At 42.7% G+C, this 21,199-nt stretch overlaps 1 protein-coding gene across 1 annotated transcript in view; it reads right to left on the reverse strand.

Annotated features, from left to right (window-relative positions):
- Nucleotides 1-1,105: 1,105 nt before the first annotated feature.
- Nucleotides 1,106-21,199, reverse strand: part of LOC149796555 (uncharacterized) — a 51,662-nt gene continuing 31,568 nt past the window's right edge. The window contains exon 6 of the mRNA XM_089961254.1: nt 1,106-2,399. Within this exon, the coding sequence (XP_089817380.1) occupies nt 1,753-2,399 (647 nt within the window). The 3' untranslated portion in view covers nt 1,106-1,752. The remainder of the gene's footprint in view (nt 2,400-21,199) is intronic.

Below are 21,199 nucleotides of genomic sequence, written 5' to 3' on the forward strand. Positions count from 1 at the left end.
TATTCAAACTATTCTTTGCTGGAAATGCAAAGTGCTCGATTATAATATCCTTGGACAGAGAGACTTGGAGTGAAATTCAAAGAAGGATGTACTGTAGGGTTATTTTATTGTGATGCAACAAAAGACTGTTGATACATCGTGATGACACAGACCATCACAGGTACATCAACACCTTCAGCGTTGGAATTTTGGAATACCATTAAAGTTTATTGAGAACTCTTTTAATTGGGACTTGTTTTAGTAATTTTGGGTTTATTTGGGATTTAATTGCGATACCGTAAGCTAATTTTACATTTTCACTTTGTATTCTAAGGAAATAAATAAAGAAGTAGAAGAGATTTCGGAACATGCCGAGGGTTCATGTGTCAAGCTGTAGGCTTAGGGATGAGCACGCATGTTATGACGAACGCACTTATTAACAACCCAGAAGCTGGGGTGTGGTGGCATTTGGACTAGAATATCAAACAGATTGCTAAACTACGGCTGGGGGTGTCATTGGTCGAGGCACGAGAACTATATTCTTTACACGCCAACAATGCTCAATTGTTCTTCTCGCCCTATTAACCTCGTTTTCGGATTGAGAACTAATTTTACCTCTGAGTATACAAGAGCGAAGACCGCGGAAGATAACTCTCTTTGATCTGCCATAAATGTTCCGAAATAAACTGGATTTGTTAGCGTGAGCACACGCAGGAACAAACGAAAGCATATGATAACATATATTTTGTGCATGTTCGAAATTCCAAAACAAGTTACCCATAGACACAATCCTTTGCCTTACGAATACCAATTTAGTTTCAGGAATTAAACTTTCTTTAATAGTCGGTGATTCAGCACAAACACATTTGTTTCACATTTGTAATATGTCTTAATGGCAGCCAATTCAATAGACGTATTAATGTCAGTTTACTCAATAGACGCATCAGTGACAGCCCATTCAGTAGTCATATTAATGACAGCCTGTAAATTAGACGTATAAATGACAGTGTAATCAACATACATATTATTGGCCGCCTATTAAATAGAGGTAATGATGACAGCATAATGGAATAGACTAAGTAAGAAGATAATGTAGAAAAGAAAATGAAGAAATATGCGCAAATGGTCATAGTACATTTTTTACTGATAAGGTATTGTCAAGAGCACACAACAATGTGTATGTGTGTAATGTTGCATATCACAGATGTATCAAACAAATCAACGGATAAATTAATGTATACTCAGGAGAGACGAAATGCCCGTTATAAATTCGATAGATAGTTTTTATTCTGATAAATACTTTCTGCTTATCGTTCTTTTTATGTTTCGTAGTTTTTGGTAGTGATGTACATTACTTTCCTCCTTGACTTGTTTTTCTCTTAAATTGTTTGCGTTCCTGCTAATGTTACTTTCATACCTTACAAATAATTCTGCTATGGATTTATCTTTTTCAAAAGCTCAGTTCGACTTGATCATAATTGTACCATATACACCTTTTCTAAAAGTTTGTTACATTTTATTAGGAATTATACATTTGTTTTGGGCTCCCTTTAGTATCACAATAGTGTCATATTCATCATGTCTATTTTAGTTATAGGTATGTGCATCGTGAAATGAATCTTTGTGAAACAGATGCCAATGTTCGATTAACTTTAAGTAACAAGATATGTCTAAAGTCCCGTAAAAGTGCCTTCCTCTTACTGAATTATGTCCCCTAATTTGACTCATTGTTTACTGGTGGGAACTAGTCTGATCCATCCTATGCTCAGTCGCTTATTGTGCAAACTCCACTTGATTGGGTATAGTTGTGCACTGAATCGTATGAGATGTGGTCGAAGCAGGCCTTCTGGCTCCTGAGCTGGTCCCTTCTTGGAATCTGGGATTTAAAATGCCACAAAGGGCCGGTGATATAGTCAAGGTGTGCCGAAAGTTGTGTTCATTGCTAGAATTTAGAAGTTCACGTGGGTTCCTCGAAAATGTAGATGAAGTGCAAGAAGGCGGTCTGCTATGATGATTTGCGGTTTGCATGATATTAGATACAGAAAAAATGCCACCATTAGCACTTATATCATCACTGTTAATGCCGTTACTTCTCTCGGGGTGCGGGTCATCTTCAGAGTATGCTGGGGGAGGGGATGAAGGGGACTCATAAAAATTTCCGTAGCATGGGGGTGGAGGCGGACAGTAAATAGGGTAATGGTTTAACATTTGCACATCTGTGGTATTCGTTCTAGTTGAATGTCCCCTTCGGTGGTTGCCATGGAGATCAAGAATGCGACTTCTTTTGGCTTTAGTAGACTTGATGTATGCAAAAGCAATACCTATCAGAAGTATTACCACACCCAGTGATCCGATAACACCAGCCACACAAGCCACTATGTTCGTTGAATTTTTCCCTTCGTTTTTGTCCAATAAGGAATCTGAAAATTAAAAATCATTATAATTAAAAATATTTCTTTGCATGCAGAACCACGCCTGCTCACATTCTTTTTGTCAGTTTCCGAGAATACTAACATGAAGTATTCTGTGTGTTACAGGGTGGTTTATTGATTTTGCCCTAACGATTTAATAATAACAATAATAATAAGAATACTACTACTACTACTACTACTACTACTAATAATAATAATAATAACAACAACAACAATAATAATAATAATAATAATAATAATAATAATAATAATAATAATAATGTAATTATTATTATTATTATTATTATTATTGCAATATCCTGGTAGTAATTGACAAAAAAGCCATATAACTTTTTCACTTCCTCTTGGTGTTACTTTGAAGGCGTTGATCAAGCTTCAAAGAGTACCATTAAGAGGCTCACTTCTTGCGTTGCACATCATGTACACAAGCCCTCAGTCTAAAGTAATTCACTTACTATATCTGAACAGAATACGAAAATGAATGGTTTTGGTCGAGTGCTGTTCCTCAACGAATAACATTAATCAGGCCAATAAGAATCTGATTGCTCATTATCAATGTGACCACTTAAATCATTTCTCTCTTTCACGATACTTGACAAGCAAAAGATGCACAATGGGTAAAATGTTGGCATACCTCTGTTTCACGTTCATGTATTGTGGATATTGAATCTTATGGAAATTGCACATAGTCTGAGCACACAGCTAATCATAAAGGTTAGTAGTGAATGGGGCCACTTTAGCGACAATGGGAATTAGCATTAAAAACACCCCTGGGCCACTTTGGCGACAATAGGAAATTTAACATTACGAAAACCCCTGGGTCACAGTAGCGACAATGGGAATTTAACATGGGAATAGAGTTTGGGCCTATCTAGGGACTAGGGGAAATGGAACAGGGTCGGGACCCTATTTTAATACGGTCCCGACCTGATGGGTCTCTATTTTTTTTTTGTTTTTTTTTTCAAAAATAAAAAAAAAAAAAAATGGGGTAGGCAATTGAAAGTCGATCTCTTTTCGAGAAATGTGGGTGGCCCTGAAAAGGGCCTTTGGTTTTCTTCTTCTTCTAACTCCTTAACTTCTTTATCCATCCCCTTATCTTTGCCAAAATTCCCTTCTTCTTTCTCTTTTCATTTTCCGGTATCCAGTCCGGGTGACCCATGGCTCGGAACTTGTTTTGGATTTTCATCCAATTGTTGTTAAGCCGCTCAAACTCTTCCTTTTTCTTTTTGTTTTCTTTTTCTTTTCTTTCTACAGTCCAAATGTCTTTTATTATCTCGACTTGTTCTCTCATCACTTTCCTCATCATCTCCTCTGCTTTCATCATTTGGTTTAAACCCCATTTCACATAGGAATAGGACCACTCAGTCCACTCCAAAATATCTGTTAAAAAACACCTCACTTCAATAGCATAATCAAGGGCCTCTTTCAGTTTACCTACTTTCACATAGTCAAGTTGTATGAAGCCTCTTAACTTTTTAACCTCCTCTTCAATCATGTCCCCAATCAGATTCCTGGCATGTTTTAGACTCGTCACTTGACTTTTGACAAAGTCCTTAGTAACTTCATGCATCCACTCCTTCTCTAGCCTTTCCACCACATAGGCTGCATCTGTCATCCAGTACCAACTATCCTTTACCTCATTAAATAGTTCAATACTCATTTTCTTGGGTTCTTCCGTAGAATGGTGCGAACGACGAATCTTGTGGGTTCTTATAGTTAAAGTACGGACGTGAAGGAAAACATCCCCCCAAAGACACAAAAATTAATATTATCTAGATCATTACCTAAAACGCGCGGCCTTGAAGGAAAACATCCCCTACTTTTCTCATTTCATATGATCTACTATCCACATACATGAAGCAGCAATAAACAAACCCCAAATCTGCTATCCACACACGCAAAGCATTAAAATGAAACCCTAATCTACTATCCACACAAACCAACTTTAGCTCTTCATAACTCAATAATCTACTATCCACACAAACGTACGTGAGCGCTTACAAACACACACACACACACACACACACAATTTAAAAAAAAGAGTCGATGTTTATATTCACACTACTCTACAAACACACACATTGGCAAATCGATTACTATTTCTTTTCTAAAGGTTTGGGTAGCCCTGAAAAGGGCTGTTTGTTTTTGAACTCCAGTGACACCTGGTTAATGATGGCACCTTCCAGGCCTAGTACCACACACACATCTTCTTCCCCAGTCTCTTTTCACTCTTTTTTGCGGGAGACCAGAGGCGGGATAAGTGGCTTCAGAACCCCAATCTTCTGTCTCTGGGATTCTGAAATTTCCTCTCTCCTTTTCTTCCTCTTCTTTGTTTCTTCTCTCCTCCTCTTTTTTGTTTCTTCTCTCCTCCTCTTTCATATTTCCCTCTTCTACGATGTCCTCTGCAGCCAGCTCATTCACTATACGCCTGGCATATTCCAGGTGTACATGAAGTTCAAGCAGTTTAGCTAGTCTGGTGTTCATTCTGGTGGTGTTGATCAATCAACAAGGGTAGCTAGATTGCCGAACGATTTTTAATTTATACTGAAAGCGCGGACGTGATGGAAAACATCCCCCGAAAACAAAATTGATCTTACCTAGATCATAACCAAACAAACGCGCGGACCTAAAAGAAGCACTCACTCACTTTTTATACTACCCATCACCATTCTAAAAAATTTTATTAAACAAATAATATACTATCCACATACGCAAAGCAATCCAATCAAACCCCAAATCTACTCTCCCCACACGTCAAACAGCAAAAAATAAAATCATCATAATCTACTATCTGCACAAACGTACGTGAGCACATACAAACACACAATCATATATACAAACACATACACTCACACCACAAAAGAGTCAGTGTTTATATTCACACTACTCTACCTACACACATTGGCAAATGGATTACTATTTCTTTTCTAGAGTATTGGGTAGCCCTGAAAAGGGCTGGGTTTTTTTTTTGTTTGCTATGGCAATCTTATAGTTTCTAAGAATGCGATGTCCTCTGACGATAGACTTTCTGACGATAGGTCTGCTTCTTCGGAAAGAGAAGAAGAACTCTTTGGTGTCGATACGACAATCGACAAAGCCTCTGTCAGGTTCAGGTTGCTGATGCTGTTGCTGCTGTTGCTGCTCTCTCTGCTGTTTCTGAAGTCTGTACTTCTCTGTCCATTCTTCTTTCTCCCTGTTCACTTCTTTTTTGAAGAGCTCTTCTATCAGGTCTTCAGTGACTTTTAGCATTCTCACATTCTCTGTCTCTTCTGGCTTCGGTATCAGACTGTGTCTGACCCTGTGCAAATTCACGTAGGCATCGTTTAGCTTAGCTAGTTTGGAGCACATCTTCATAGGAGGATGAGTCGACAATGGATGGTTAGACTGGAGGCTACCCCGGCTTTAAAGTCAAAGCGCGGACGTGAAGGAAAACATCCCTCCACGGTTTTCGAACCGGAACATTCAATGAGTGTCATGAGAGGGATAGTAAGAAGTCAAAGAGCATGAAATCAAGATTTCTATAGTCAAACAAACCACAAAGGCATTTTTTTCACAACACAACATTTTTTATTCAAAATCACTTAACACTAACAAACAACTCTAACATTTTAACAATAATCCAACAATATAACATCAAACATTTTGTTTCAAATGACAAACATTTTTTTCCAACTCACACATTATTTTGGACAGGGCTGACAACGTTGTGAATGAAATTGTGATTCCACTGTTGGAAGTCATTAGGCCATTGATGGACACTACGTTTCCTAGCTTGAGACAAAAGATAAGCATAATGGTCACAAAACCATCGATCTACTTTCACATCGTTTCTAGAAGAAGAACGAAGATCAAAATGAGTCACTAATTGTTCTAAGGAATAACCCAGACTGCGATGATGCAGAAAATACACACAGTACTGTCCACACACCAAGGAATCTGTGCCTTGTAATTTCACATTATTGAATCGGGTGGTCTGAGCATTTCTTGTCATAAAGTCAATGATATCGTCTTCCAAAGGGGGCAATCCATACGAATCAAAATATTCCACACATCCTTCTTGAGGAAAGTAGACGGCTACCCAGTGGGTTCCTGGGAGATGACTGTCGTCCGTGTTGATGACATAAGCTAGATGGTCTTGAGGTTTGCGATGAGGGAGTTCATCTTTAGCACATATGACATGATTCCAAGAAGCCGTGTAAGAACTGTGGTTCAAAAGGTAATAAAATTCCCAGGTATCCATGTTCTGTGTGGTTTTGTTTTTCTTCTTTTTCACAGGTAATAATAAGTCATCGATTCGATCCTCACTTTTTGCTTGAAAATGTCTGACAAATAACCGTTTCTTCGCTTCATCTCCCCACTCTGATTCAGGAGAGCTTCGATACGATGGATCTCTTGAGTGGTTAATGGTGTACAAGAATGTTCACGCAAGTCTTTATACACTGATGCAACACGACTTCGTCCGAGATGAGACTCCAAGCTTCGTCCAGATACTCGTTCAATTTTTCTTCTTGACTCAGCATTAGGCATTTATCGTGTTGAATTTGACTGGGATGATCATTTTGACATCCATAGCAATCTTTCTTGATCAATTCCGTCATTTTTTCGACCAAGTGTTTGGCAAAACAGGAGACTAAATGGGCTTCTTGTTCTGGCCATCTTGACTTCCTCATGAGAACTTCTTCGTCTTTGTCTTGAGATTCTTCTTCCCCGGTTTCCTCACATTCCATCTTCAAAGTTTCTCCACTAGGTAAAGAGGGATAACAGTCTTCCATGGCTTCTAATAGTCTAGAATGACTTCTCTCAAACTGTTGATTTCTATGGTATTGTCAAATTCTGCATACAGGAGGACGTTCACTGTGTGATCTGGAGGTGGATTTGCAAACTGAAGTTCCACACGAATCTGATCCGATTTTATGGGGTGGAAATGTCCCTCGTCGCTGCCTTGGTCTGGAGTGAAATCAAAACCCCACAAAGCGTAGCCTCCTGCATAATCGTCGTACGAAATACCGTGACTGGTGTTGGTTCCTAACTGTCCGGTGGCTTCGTACAGGGACAAGTACGATCTCAAATAATTCTTCGCGACACCAAAGTTGGGCTCAAAGGGTCAGATGCACAAGGTCTTGCCGTCGCGACTGACTTCGATCTTGGACACATTGTAATGTTGAAACTCAAAAGGATTTTGATCGTGGGTTCCGTTGAAGGCTGAATTCCTGACGATACCAACAATCAAACGCTTGGGTAACTGTCCTTGGAACAGATGATCTTCGATCACAGATCGTTGTCCAGCGGGAATGGTGAACGTTTTCACTTCTACGCGTCGTATCAGATACTTGGCGGTCATTCTACTCAACGTCTGACTGACGTCGTTTCCCACTTTAGGTAACACTTCCACACGACGCACGTAAAGTCGGGTTTCTTGAATGATAGTTTTGTATTCATTGGCATGGGCCATCAAATGGAAAGCGGCACTGCTACGATTCAGTCTCAGACGGATATCCACCCCGTTCAGCAAATACTTTTCTTGTAACCACATGTCCAAATGCAAACGATCCATCATTTCTAAACTTCGCCCTTGCAGAATTTTCTTACGACGGTCGTTAAACCCCACATTGTGAGGATTTTCATCTTCTGTTAGGACTGTGTCTTTAAACGTGCCTACACCTGCCGTTTCAGGTTTCCATACCACGCAAGCATCCAGATGAGTATTCTTGTCTTCTTTTCCGTACGTCAAGAGATTTTCCAGGTAGGCACGATATGGGTAAGTATCCATGCTGCTGCTGACCAGTTTGTTATTCAAGTACAAGTCCACTTCGCTGAACAAGGAATGCATGAAATTGTTGACAGGAGCTACCCTAGCATCGCCTCCTGGATTGGTGTTGTCCGTTTTGATCACTTTGACTTTCAAGTACAGGTAACTGCTATTCAGATCGATGTAATCTTCGGGTTGTCCTTTGATTTCAAACTCGATGGGAGCGGAATCCGTCAAAGAGGAGACGGGATGAAATTCCACCCACTGGGATTCTTGCATGGTCATCATGGTGGGGGGCATGGCAAACAGATCCAGTTCCGACTTGGAACAGGCGCAAGATTCTCGGTGCATCATTTTTTTCTCTTTCTCAATAATCGAAAACGTCTAAGTCTCGAACGGTTCTTCTTTTCTTTGCCTTTCTAGCTTTAGACGTGTGAAGTCTGGTGAAAGGGTGTTTTCTTCGTCGTCTCTTTCTGCCTTGTCCTTGCTGAATGCTTGACTCGGTAGCGTGCAGAACATTTATAGGTGTGTCTCGTCCACCCAAAAGGTCTTTGCCCGTTTGCAGCAAGACATTTTTGCCTCCCCTCATGAAGGCTTCTTTAGGATTTTGTTTGTCGATGATGACATTTTGGAGAAATTCTTTGCCTTGTGTCAGTGCCGCATCTTTCAAGGCGTGCAATCCGCGTGTCACCATCGGTTTCAACACCGGGGCCACCGAACGAAAGGCCGATTTTAACATGTCTCCTAAACCGTGTCCTCGCTGTCGAGCAACCCCTCGGTGCACTGAATACATGACTTACGAATCGTGAGAGAACCGTTTTCGAAAATGGAGTTTCACCGTGACTTTTCCTTTGGTGAATGGAATATTTTGTCCCAGATCTCCTTTTATAGCAATGTTGACCGTGTCCAAATACGACTTGCTGACAGGCAAATAGTGAGGATGTACAAATTCGCGGTGAACATGGTAAGTGTTTCCACCTTCCTCGTCAGTGACCGTGGCAGAATCCACTTTGAAAGGAATGACACGCAGTAACGGCACAGAGGTGTGTCCCACCACGTTATACTCCACCACATCGGAGTACACAAACATCAAATTCAGTCCATGGTTCAGTTCTACCGGGGCACGAAATAACTTGCTAAAAGACTCGTTGTCGTAAATGATTGATAATTCGTTTCTCTTGAGCATGGCCTTTCTCATGTCCATGTCTCCGCCCAACATGTCAAACAATTCAGGACAAAATAAAATGGACACGATTTTGCCCCCGTCAAATGTCATCAAGAAGCGACGAGCTGCTTTGTGGTATTCCATGGTGGCACTTTTTTTGACACTTTCCAAAGCTTTCAGAAACACGACATTAACCTGGAGGTTATGGTGCTCACCAAATGCTGACCACTAAAATAATAGCCTGGGGGAACGAACAAGTGATAGGTGGTGTACTTTTGATCTTTTGTGCCAGGGGTTTTCTTGTCATATTTGCCATAGGTATCCAAGTACTGTTGCAATTGTTCGTCATGAACTTCCACATCAAAAAAATTTTGATTGGGAAGGACACTGAGGACTTGAGCCTGGTGAATGATTTCTACTAAAGCCACTTCCCAATGGGCTTCGTGGTCTAATGGGATGGTCTGAGGTAATTTGGCCGTGTAACAGCACAACGTGTTCTTGGGAAACACCTCCATGGAACTGTCACTGGGTAAGGTTAACTAAAATTGGTTTTGGTGACTCATAATTCCAGAGTTATGTGGCTGTCCGAGGGGTTACTGGACGTCAAAGGCGTGTCTCCGCCCAAAACAGGGTTCTGATTGTGGTTATTATTGGAGTTAATGACTGACACTGGCACTGGACACAAGGTTCCCGTGGTTCCCGTTGGAAGAGAATTTCAGGGAGGGATTGGGAAGCAGGTAACCGATGCAACTGCTCAATAAAATGGTCCACAATTGTTTGTCTCCTTGTTACAAACTTAAATTGGCGATGGCTGCCCCGATGACACAATACACCACGAAGATTTGGCAGAAAAAGACGATTTGTGTTTTAGGCACACGTTCTCCACACCACACCCACAAGGGTTGTTTTTGCAAATCTTGCAGAGAAGAACTGGGTGAAGGAGTGGTAGCAGTAGTAGCTGCGTCTGTGTGAAAGGGCATGATGGTCACTTCTTTTTATAGTCGATGACTTGCGAAGCGTCGATCCAAGAATCAAAACTGGGTGGATATCCTTTCCAACGTACTTTGACTTCTTTGACATGTCGTTTGCCCACTTTAAGGGTTCTGCGTTCGAGAATGCTTTCGATGTCGTACACGTCGTCTTCTTTTTTGGTGACACGTTCTAACTCGGGTAAATAAAACGTTCCTTTGAGCACTTCCCCGTTCATGTCTTCCAATTTATAGACGGCAGGATGACGGCCATGCACTCGTTCAGTGACACGAAACAATTCGGTCGTCCAGTTAGGTAAGTAACCTTTGTCGAAAGTGCGTTTGGTTTTGCCAATGCGCACCCAATCTCCTACGGTCAACACTCCACTTTTATTGGGGGCAGCCCTCGTCGGGGACGTACCAAACAGGCGCTCAAACACCAACACTTCGTTTTCGGGAGTCATCTCTTGCGGGGCACGTCCGATGCTTCGATGGTTAGATCGGTTGTACGCTTGCACCAGGTGCGGTAAGATGTCGATGTACTTCGGAGTGTGGTGATGCGTAAAATATTTCCACATGCGTTCTTTCAAAGTGCGTTGAAAACGTTCAACAATGCTGGCTTTGGTTTCGGGATTCTCGGTGGTAAAAAAAATGAATGTCACGTTTCTTTAATTCTTTTTGAAAAGCTTGGTTCAGAAATTCGGTGCCTTTGTCCGTTTGCCATCGAAGAGGGTGACGACCGCTTTGCTTCAACACTCGTTGCAGGGCTCGCACTAACCCGCTGCTCGATTTGGAAGTCAAGGGTACGACCCAGGCAAATTTGGAAAAGACGTCGATGACACAAAACAAATATTTGTAGCCACGATTGTAGCTGGCCAAATGAGAGACATCGGCTAAATCGGCTTGCCATTGATGATCGATGCCTTCCACTTGGGTGCGACTTCTGGAAAACTTGCGTCGAATGGGTTTGTGTAAAGTGTAGGTAGCTTGTTCTTGTAACCATCGTTGCACTTGAGGTAAACGGAGACTTTTCAGTCGAGTTTTGGCAGCACGATACAATTTTTGAACTCCTGCGTAACCTGCAGGATGGGACGGATCGTAGTAAATGCTGGCTAAGACTTTTTCCATTTGTTGGTTTGTGTGTTAATAAGGCACCCACTCTTGGAAGATGCTGCTCTTTTTCTTTTGTGGTACTTTCTTGGATTGTAATGCTTTGCGTGTGCGACCAGCAATAGGTGTCGCAGAGGAGGATGTCGGAACAGGGGATATCGGTTCTTGTTTCACTTCTGTCTTCACTTCTGTCTTCACTTTCTTTTTCTCTTGTGATGAAGAAGGGGTGGTCATCATCTTTTTAATCCATCCAATTCTGGAGGTTGGTGGTGTTGTTAACTTGCGTACTTTTTCTGGTGGAGTTTGAAACCCTTCTTCTTATTCTCCTCCTTTTTCTGTCTTGGTCACTGGTAGTGGTGGTACTGGTGATGGTGCAGGACTTTTCATGAAGGTCTTAAAATCTTTCAGAGTGGGTAGAGCTGTTTCGTCTAAAGCTTTCTGGTGAAAGAGTTGCAGTCGTTGCAAGAGTTGACCGTACTTTTGCGATTTTTCTGTTTCGGACAAATCTTGGCGATCCATCAAGGACTGCAATTCGTGTTGTAACTGGGACATCTCGCTCAAATGGGGATTGGGAGGTAAATGCACCCCGCGTTGTTCTTGCCAACGATGGTATTCCATCCATCGTTTGTAAGGCACTAAAGCTAGTTTTCGTCCTTCCATGGGGTTGTCAAGGGTCGATTCTGAGATCTTGGGACTTCAGAGGGCCTTTCTATCTTGGTCCCACCAGTCCTCCCAACATGGTTCCCAAGACTCCTTTCAGCAATGGGCCTAACAAGAGGAGTAAAATGCCTCCACGTTGGACCAAGATCTTCTTCATTTGACGAAGGGGAATTTTCTTTTGAACCATTTGGCGAAGAATGTGATGATGTTTGCCTAAGCATTGTTTCTGGTGTTTGGACAAAGGGATCGTACCTTTCAAGACGTTCAAACAACATTCGCACACGGTATCGATGACCTCTTTGGAAGCTGATTGAATGAGTTTTTTTCGTAGGGGTGGAGAAGCTTTGGACAGGATAGATAACATGTCCCCATGTTTAACTAAACGTGGTGGCAGTCCTTTCCTTTTCTTTCCTTGGGGTTGTTTAGAAGAGGGATGTTTTCTGGAGGGTGACATCTTCAGGAGCACCAAAACACTGATACCCTACTTGGTCACACACCTTTTTTATACTGGAACGCGTCGCCACTGATTGTCTTTACGTCGAATCAACTTGAGGACAGGCATGACACGTCGTGCAGGGGTACGTAACGGACTAAATCGAGCCAGTTCTTGCTTGGACAAATCCAGTAAACTTTGTAACATGCCCGATCTTTCTTGGACTTTGATTTTGTGAGAAGGTACTTTGTGAGCAGCAGCCACTGCCACTAAATTGGAGGGTCCTGCCACTGGGGAAGTTCTTGGTGTCATCAACGGAGAAGTTCTTGGTGTGATCAACGTCTCCAAGTACTCTTCAGTTCTTGGTGTCATCAACGGAGAAGTGGAAGAACGTGAGGCTGCCGGAGACGCAGTCAACGCCGTGACAGGTAGTGGTTTGCGAGTGTAAGTTTGCGTGCTGGCCGAAGTGCCTCTCTTGCGACTAGTTTTCTTCTGTGGACTTTTCTTTTTCTGGGGACTTTTTCTCTGTTTCTTTTTCTGGGGGCTTCTTTTCTTTTTCCGGGGTGGTGTCTGGTAAGAGGAGGGTCCCGCCACTGGAGAAGTTCTTGCAGACACGGGTCTCCTTGGGGACGTTGTCTTTTTTTCCTCTTGGAGCTTCGTTTGACTTTTTTCTTGGGGAGAACTTTGGGGGCATTAGGATCCCATCTTAAGAGAGAGCGAATGATGACCCCTCCCTCCAGGTTTCAAAATGATTTGTTTTTTGGTTTGAGTGTCGATGCGGGGATCGGCCAGTTGGGTCAAAGCGACATTGTTTCGATCAATAAAGCGTTTTTTGATGAGGAATCTGAATGATCCCTTGGAGTAATTGACGTGCCATCGTAAGACTTCTTTGAGACTAGCTTCTAAGACAGGAGCTCGTGTTTGTGGATTTTTTTTCTCGACTGATGCCATACAAGGCACGAATCAATTTGACGGGAAGATGCGACTGAAGGGACGTCATGTTCAAAATGTGTGTGAGACAGATGAAAAGGGTCTGAAGTTTTTATAGATTTTTTTGTGGAATGAAGTTAAGTCGAGGAAGGAGACGTGTACAGGACAGCCCTCCGTCTTGGCACCAGTGGTGAAACAAGTGGGTACGAAATCGCAAATCATCGGGGGTCGTAGGTTTCAAATCGACAATTAAATAGGCGTGTGGAGTTTGAGTGGTATCGTCGTACGCCTGAGTGAGCCAAGGCGTTCCTAACTGTTTAGCTAAGACTTGCACTTGCGATTTATCTCGGGGGCTTTTAAACAAGACCACGTAATGCGCATTGAGACTGATGGTGCGATGGGCTTTACTTTCTTGAAACAAATTTTGAGTGATGTAAACGACACTGGCATTACGATGATGCCCTTTGCGCGTGAACCACAGTTTAATTTCTTCTTCGTCTTCTCGTAACATGTCGTCAAAAATGACCAAATGGGTTTGACGGGAGTCAGAGACGATGCCATCGTCTTCTTTAGGAATGCCTTCCACAAACACGAGGGAATCGCCTTGACTTTCTCGCAAGAGGTTGGACGCCGATTGCCACTCTTTGTAACAACACACGATGCGTTGAGGTGGTCGATCGATCAAATGATGTTTATGTTCGATCAAACGTTTGACAAATTCGGTTTTTCCTGAACCGCTAGGTCCAGCAATGAGCATGTTAAAGGGATGGCGAAGATACAAAGCCTCCCAACTGGCACGATCTGAGTGTTCGTCGATGACTTTGAGAGTAGAGGAAGAGGGAGCAGAGACAGCAGAAGTAGCCATAGTGTGAGGAATGTCACTTGTGACACGAAAACAAACAAGATGAGAGTTTATATACTTTTTTCAGGACACGTTTATTGAATTTTTTAAAAATGAATACGAAAGACAAAAAATACATAAAAGCGAAAGGCTTAAGTACAACGGTAAAAGGCACATGATAACCATCAACGTGGAATAAAGACAAGTGTCTGTACAGCATGTTTTGGGTAAAGTTCTGACCAGTTCTATAGGGGGTAAGGTCACACAAGTGTCCTCCCGAAATGGTCTTTCAGGCATGTCCACGAGAGTCCTGTCCTGGGTGACGGGTTCTTCTGGTACTGTCACTAACACAGCATTCCACTTCAGAAGCCCCAAACTTGAATTGTGCCTTTCTAAACTTGTTTTGTGTTTCTCTGAAAGTATTCATCTTGTTCACTTGGTCTTGGTAGTCACAATGAACTATCGATCTTGCCTAGGGTTCCTTTTTATATGCAGACCAATACCGGCGTGTCCATACGGCAAGGTGAAATGATTGGGAAGTCGCACTCGCTTCTGGTACACGATTTGATAGACTTTTTCCAAGGGTCGACTGACGATGTGGTGAGTGGGTAAACGTACAGTCTTGTTGGGTTGATAGGTGGTCACTTTAAAGTGTTCATCCTGTCCAGATTGCAAGGCTTCTTTCAATACCCCAAAGTTTACCACACGACTGGTACGATAATTCAGATTCAATCCTTTCAATTTACACTTCGTGTGCACTTCTCCTTGTGGGTCCTGGCATTCGTAGCCGTAATTTTTAGGACCACCACTGTCGAAACTTAGAATCTTGTCGTCGGGATGCTCGTCTGTCCAGGCTCCTAAACGGTCTCCTTCGATGTCAGGGTGCTGTTGACTCGGGTGATGGATGTAAATGCAACTGTCCGTGTCAAAGTACAGGACGCGTTCCCCTAACAGTTCTAAAGCTTCGTACAATTTTAAGCGAGCATGAGCTGTCACGTAAGCCGCAATGATGACATTTCCAAAAGGGTCGTCTTGTACAAAGTCCAGATCTTCTTCGTAATTGACCAAGATCAAATCGTCGCGAACGACGTCAACGTGTTTCATGAATTTGGTTTTGTCGTGAATCATCTGAAAGTAGCGGCAATGTTCTGTCAAATACTCCGTCTTGGGTAAACACGGACGTTGTGCCATTTTACCCCACAAGCAATTTAACATCACTTTGGCAAACGATCGCCTGCCTTCGTTTTTCTCGATGTGATCTAAAGTAATACCTTCTTGTGCCCAGTATTTCTCTTTGAATGTCATTTGGTCTTCGGGAGTGTGACACCAGGAAGGATAGCCACTGGCTTCTTGTTTCAGTTTCAAAAAGGCATCCACGTAGTCGGCGAAAATGCCTTTCTCCATGGGGTCACCCTTGTGGTATTGTTGTGTCTTGGGAAAGTGACAAATTTTGTACACTTCTAACAGTTGATATCCCATGTCCAGAGCTTTGAACAATACTACGCTGACCCAGGTTCCCGTCAAAGCCCGTTCTTCCTGGGTGTGCTGACAACGCTGATCTTGGTTGCACGTTTCGGCACAAGTACGGCACAAAGGAAACATCAGTTTGCCTTGGCAATGGTGAGGTAAGACGGGATGGTACAAGTCCTTGGGAGGCAAAACTTTGCACTTGATCAAGCCTTCGTATTGTCGAATGTTTTTCAGGTCGATGTGTTCCGTGAACAATTGTGGGTGCCCTGCAGGAAAGCGACAATATTTGCATACGTAGGGATACAGCGAACACACGTCCAAGTATTTGATTTCTTCTCCTTTCTCTTCGTCGGCTTAGTACAGCAAACAGATGGCATTGGTCCTTCCTCCGTACAAACTATCCCTTGGGTTCAGATGGTCCATGAACTAGTAACTTTCCACGAGGCGTTTAAATTCGGGATCGGTTTTCAAACGGTGATCGTATTCGTGTTCCCACATTTCCACCACTTGGTATCCTTACTGTTCTAATTTTAGGCGTCGCTGACAAGTGTCCTGGTACAAGTCTTCCATGGTTCGTTGTAAAAACTGATTTTTAGTGCCACGGTCAGGGTAACAGACGGGACATCCGTGAAATAAGCAACCGTTAAACTCGTACACGATCTTGGGGTTTTCTAAGTCCCAGCCATCGACCGAATACGTTCCGATGGTCTTTTCGCCACCCTCCGTTGCGGGTATGCTGCTGAATCCATTTGTCTTCCTTGTCGCACAAGTAATTTAACGAGCGTAGGGCTTTGACCGAGTATTGACGTTTGACATAGTTGGTCGTTTGAGGACTGATGACAGCCACAGTGTTTTCAGGCATGAATCGTTGGCGGTACACTAAGGAACACGCTTTGGCATAGGTGCAAGCTTCTTTCAAAGGATCGACCCCTCCGTGTTCCATGAACAGTTCTCGAAATTTTCCACAGCAACGTCGTAAAATGTCCACGTCGGAACGACAATACTTTAACATTTCTTCCTGAAAGTCAAAAGGGTCCGAGGCGTGAGCTTGGTACCAAGCGTAGAAAGCTTCTCGTTGTTCGGTACGCATGTTGTCAGGGTCGTAATAGTGAGCCTCAGGTAAATGGGGTAGAACGGCGTGTTGATTGGCTTCCATATTGAAAAAATGTGGAAAGTACCCTTTAGCCATTTCTGTCATTCCAAATGTTTTAGGCATTCGGCTCAAAGGCATGGCCAAGTAACTCATCGAATCTTTAAACTGTACTTGTCCCACTTGCATGAAAATGATTTTGGCTCCGTTCAAAGTGACTTTAGGACGCTCGGTGCCTTGTTCCGTATAGTATCTCAAAAGAAACTGTCCATCGTATCCGGAGAAATTGTGAGCCATCACCGTGGCATGACGATGACAATCTCCGTAACGTTCGATGTCCTCTTGGCTCCACGTCTTGTCGATGGGGTCTAAGACATATTGGGCATAATCGGCTAGCGTGTTCGGTCCCCGAAAGATTTTTTCACGTCCTCCAGGAATCTTGCTGCAGTGAGGGCAATGATTGAAGATAGGTTCTTGAATGCACTTCTCGCACGCTCGATGAGCCAGGCAGAAATTAGGAATGTGAATGCCAGTCTCTTGCATGCATTCGAAATCGAAAAAGATGAAATTGCCTTTCTTCTTGTGACCATCCTCTTTCTCTGGTTGGGGTTGGTATTTTTGCACGTAGCATTTGTGTTCCAAGTCCACGATGTGGTGACAAATGTGACATTTTTTCTTTCCTCGACATACGTGTGCCTTGGCACTGTTGGTACGTATGCCTTGTCCACACATAGGGCACAATCTCAGGAGTTGACAAGCGCATTTCTGCTGTGAACCTTGCGTCTTGAGATGTTGTTGGTAACAGGTAGGGCTGACAAACGTGCGCAGACAAGCTGGACAATGCACTCGTCCTTCGTTCAGACAGGGTGGAGATGCATACATCCTGAGCATTTCGATCCGCAATGCTTGTGCTGCTCTCGATTGTTATAGCCATAGTCACATTTCTCACAGTAATATCTGTATCCCAGGAATCCAGTGATACTGGTAATGGTATTGAAATGGTCATCATGATAATAGACATGAATGTATTTTCCATCCTTAAAGTCTTTCCCTCGAAACAACAGAGGCCCACGCATTTATTGAGGGTGCACTTTCAAGGTGTAGCGTGGAGCTAGGACATCTTGCAATGTTTGCATTTCAGGAATGCCACAGGGTGTGTCTTTGGACAGGCCGGCTTGTTGCAACAGGAGTTCTGCTTCACTTGGTTGTTTGGCTCGATCGGATCGTTGAATAGTTTTCCAGGCTCTTTTCCATTCTACCGTGTCATTCTTGTTAGATAGGTTCGTCCCACCACGATAGCCCTGGCTAAACACATCTGGTCTTGAGGGTTGTGAATTCGGACGAGACTCTTTTTGGTGCTGCGAAGGTCGTTCACCAATAAGACTATTTTTGCGGCCAGTCCCTTGAGGAGGAGATACGTGGGTCATGTCCAGTGTGGCTTTTCCATCGGTGATGTCAAACTGGTCATTGGATTGTTGTACGTGTTGAATCTTGTCCATGACTTTGGAAGCAGTCAATTCTGCACGGCTGCTAAACTCAATCCAAACAGGGGATTTCAAACCGTCGTGTTGTATGGAAAGTCTCAAGCGATCGTCTTCTTTGGGTTGACATTGTCGCTTGAGTGTAGTGAGCAAAGAATCCCACATCCCGGTGATGAACCCTTCTGCTTTCTCTAACGGTACTTCAGCCTTGAAATCTTTAAACTTCACCGTGTATTTGTAAGCCGTGGTTCTAAATTTTCTAGAGGAGCGCTTTTCCGTCTCTCGAATGGAATAGTACTTTTTAGGGTTGACTGAGGGTGGTGAACTTTGTTTATAGGGTTCGGATTCTGGTTCACTCATGTCCTCTTCAAAATCACTGGCATGAATTTGTGCCAAGATTTCAGCCCTGGTACGAGGCGATAGATCACGTTTCTGCCTCTTACTTTCTTCGTCTTTCTTCTCAAATGAATTGGATCGTTTCATCTTGAGTACAAAACGTCAAATGACTAAAGTTTAAACACCATGGACTAATTTATAGTCATGGCAGACCAGCGTATATAAAAGGGTGTGTGTCTTGTCCTTTCACTATTCATTTCACTCTCAAACCGAGCACAACGATGGAAGAGACTAGCCAAATCGAACGTTTCATCAGAGCTTTGCGAGGAGTGATTAGAAAATTTTCTTCAGACCAGCCTTCGGACTACTCTCCTTCTTTTCGAGATAAAAGTGAAGATACTTGCTATATCTGTCAGAAGAAAGGGCATTGGTCTTCAGTGTCCAGACCGTCAAAAAAGAAAAACAGGGGTTAAAAGAGACAAAAGTCAAAATACCTGTTATTATTGTCAAGAAAAAGGACATTGGTCTCCAGATTGCCCAAAAAAGAAACAAGAGGAGTCAGAAGAAGAGAGGGATTCTTCAGAGGAAGAAGAGGAGGAAGATAGCAGACAGGTGAAGAAAAAGAAACAGGAGAAGAAAAGAAGAAGGGAAGAAAGTGAGGAGGAAGAGGAGGAAAAGGCTGTGACAGTGAAGAAATTTAAAAAACAGAGAGACTAAACAGTGAGACAGAAGAAGTGAATGTACTTTTTAAAGTGCTCTGTTGTGAATTGTGAATTGGATTGTAACTATTGATAAAAGAATAAATTAGGTATAAAAAGGTAAGTGTCTTTGAGTTTTGATTTTAAATAAGAAGCTACACTCACGCACTCATATACACGTACTATAGGGGTAAAATGGTTTTTTTTGTGGTTTGTTTGAGTTATTGGCAATTGAAAGTCTATCTCTTTTCGAGAGAAGTGGGTGGCCCTGAAAAGGGCCTTTGGTTTTTGGTGTAGGGGTGAGTTTAAGCAATCAACTTTAACTGCCTTAAGCCTTTGCCACGGCCGAGGCCTACTTCTGATGAAGATGATTTGGTTGAAATCACTAAGGGTGGTACGGTAGGCTTAGTCACAGGGTTGTCGTGTTTAGCTCGGGAAGGTCGTATTCTCTTCGGTCGTGATAAAGAAGTATGATACATTTGCTTCAGACTTCTTAACTCCGCTAAAATGTCTAACAGTACCGTGACCGTTTGATTTTCACCCTCTTGTTTCTTTGCTGCTGCTTGTTGTTGTTGTTGTTGTTTTTTCTTACCTCTTCTTGCTGTTGTTGCTGTAAAAGAAAAGCTTGGTCCGCTTCCTTTTGTCGTTGTATAAATTTCTCCAATTCTTCTTTCTGTCTCTGTCTAAAATTCTCCACGTGTGGTAATGAAGGTGACGAAGGTTCCGGAACAAATTCTTGCGAGGTAAGAAAATCCACAAAATCCCAATTTACCTCTTCTGAAAGTAAGTCCGGGTTCCCTTGTGTAGTCTCCACTGCTCGTGCACCCCAATGGATCGTTTTCTGAGTTTCCGTCATGTTGAATCACTGTCTCGCATCGATTGACTGCACACAGGCGGTAGCGAATCTATATAGACCACGTGACGTCACAGACTGTTCTCTTCGGATTGGATGCGAGCTGACTGAATTTTGTAACGCGTGTTTGGAATGGTCAATGAACTCAATCCGTTTCAATCCTTCCTCTACCTATAAATAAGCGCAGTTCACTGCATTGATTTACCTGTTCTCGTCGCCTCAGCATGTGGACTGACGTTGAATCTTCCACCCTTGTGTCAACAATGATGTTCAGGACGGACATACCGATGTATGTCCGATCCGAATGGACAGTTGTCCATAGGACCGCCAGCAACCTATGGATACGTAGGATTTACGTGGAGAGGCAAGGATGCCTCAAAAGAGTCCTGATTTACGGTCCTACAGTGAGACGAAGCCTAAGGACAAGAAGAAGTCACAGATGCCCTTCATGTTAAGGGCATATATAAACCCAAAGGCCCTTTTCAGGGCCACCCACATTTCTCGAAAAGAGATCGACTTTCAATTGCCTACCCCATTTTTTTGTTTTTTTTTTATTTATTTTTTTTTTAAAAAAAAAATAGAGACCATCAGGTCCGGACCGTATTAAAATAGGATCCCGACCCTGTTCCATTTCCCCTAGTTCCTAGACAGGCCCAAACTCTATTCCCATGTTAAATTCCCCTTTTCCCTAGAATTGCTTTTTTTCTCCCATGTTAAATTTCCCTTGTCGCTCAACAGGCCCACAATCTATTCCCCCCTTGTTAATTTCCCATTGTCGCTCAACAGGCCCAAACTCTATTCCCCATGTTAATTTCCCATCATCACTAGAGTGACCCAGGGGTTTTCGTAATGTTAAATTTCCCATTGTCGCCAAAGTGGCCCAGGGGTGTTTTAATGCTAATTCCCATTGTCGCTAAAGTGGCCCCATTCACTACTAAGGTTGCTCCCTTGTGCTTGATAATTCAACTTTAATTAGTCATGTTCCAACAGATGTAACCTTTTCC

The sequence above is a fragment of the Sinohyriopsis cumingii genome, chromosome 6 (assembly GCF_028554795.1).
Source record: "Sinohyriopsis cumingii isolate HCF-2022 chromosome 6, ASM2855479v2, whole genome shotgun sequence".
Lineage (NCBI taxonomy): Eukaryota > Metazoa > Mollusca > Bivalvia > Unionida > Unionidae > Sinohyriopsis > Sinohyriopsis cumingii.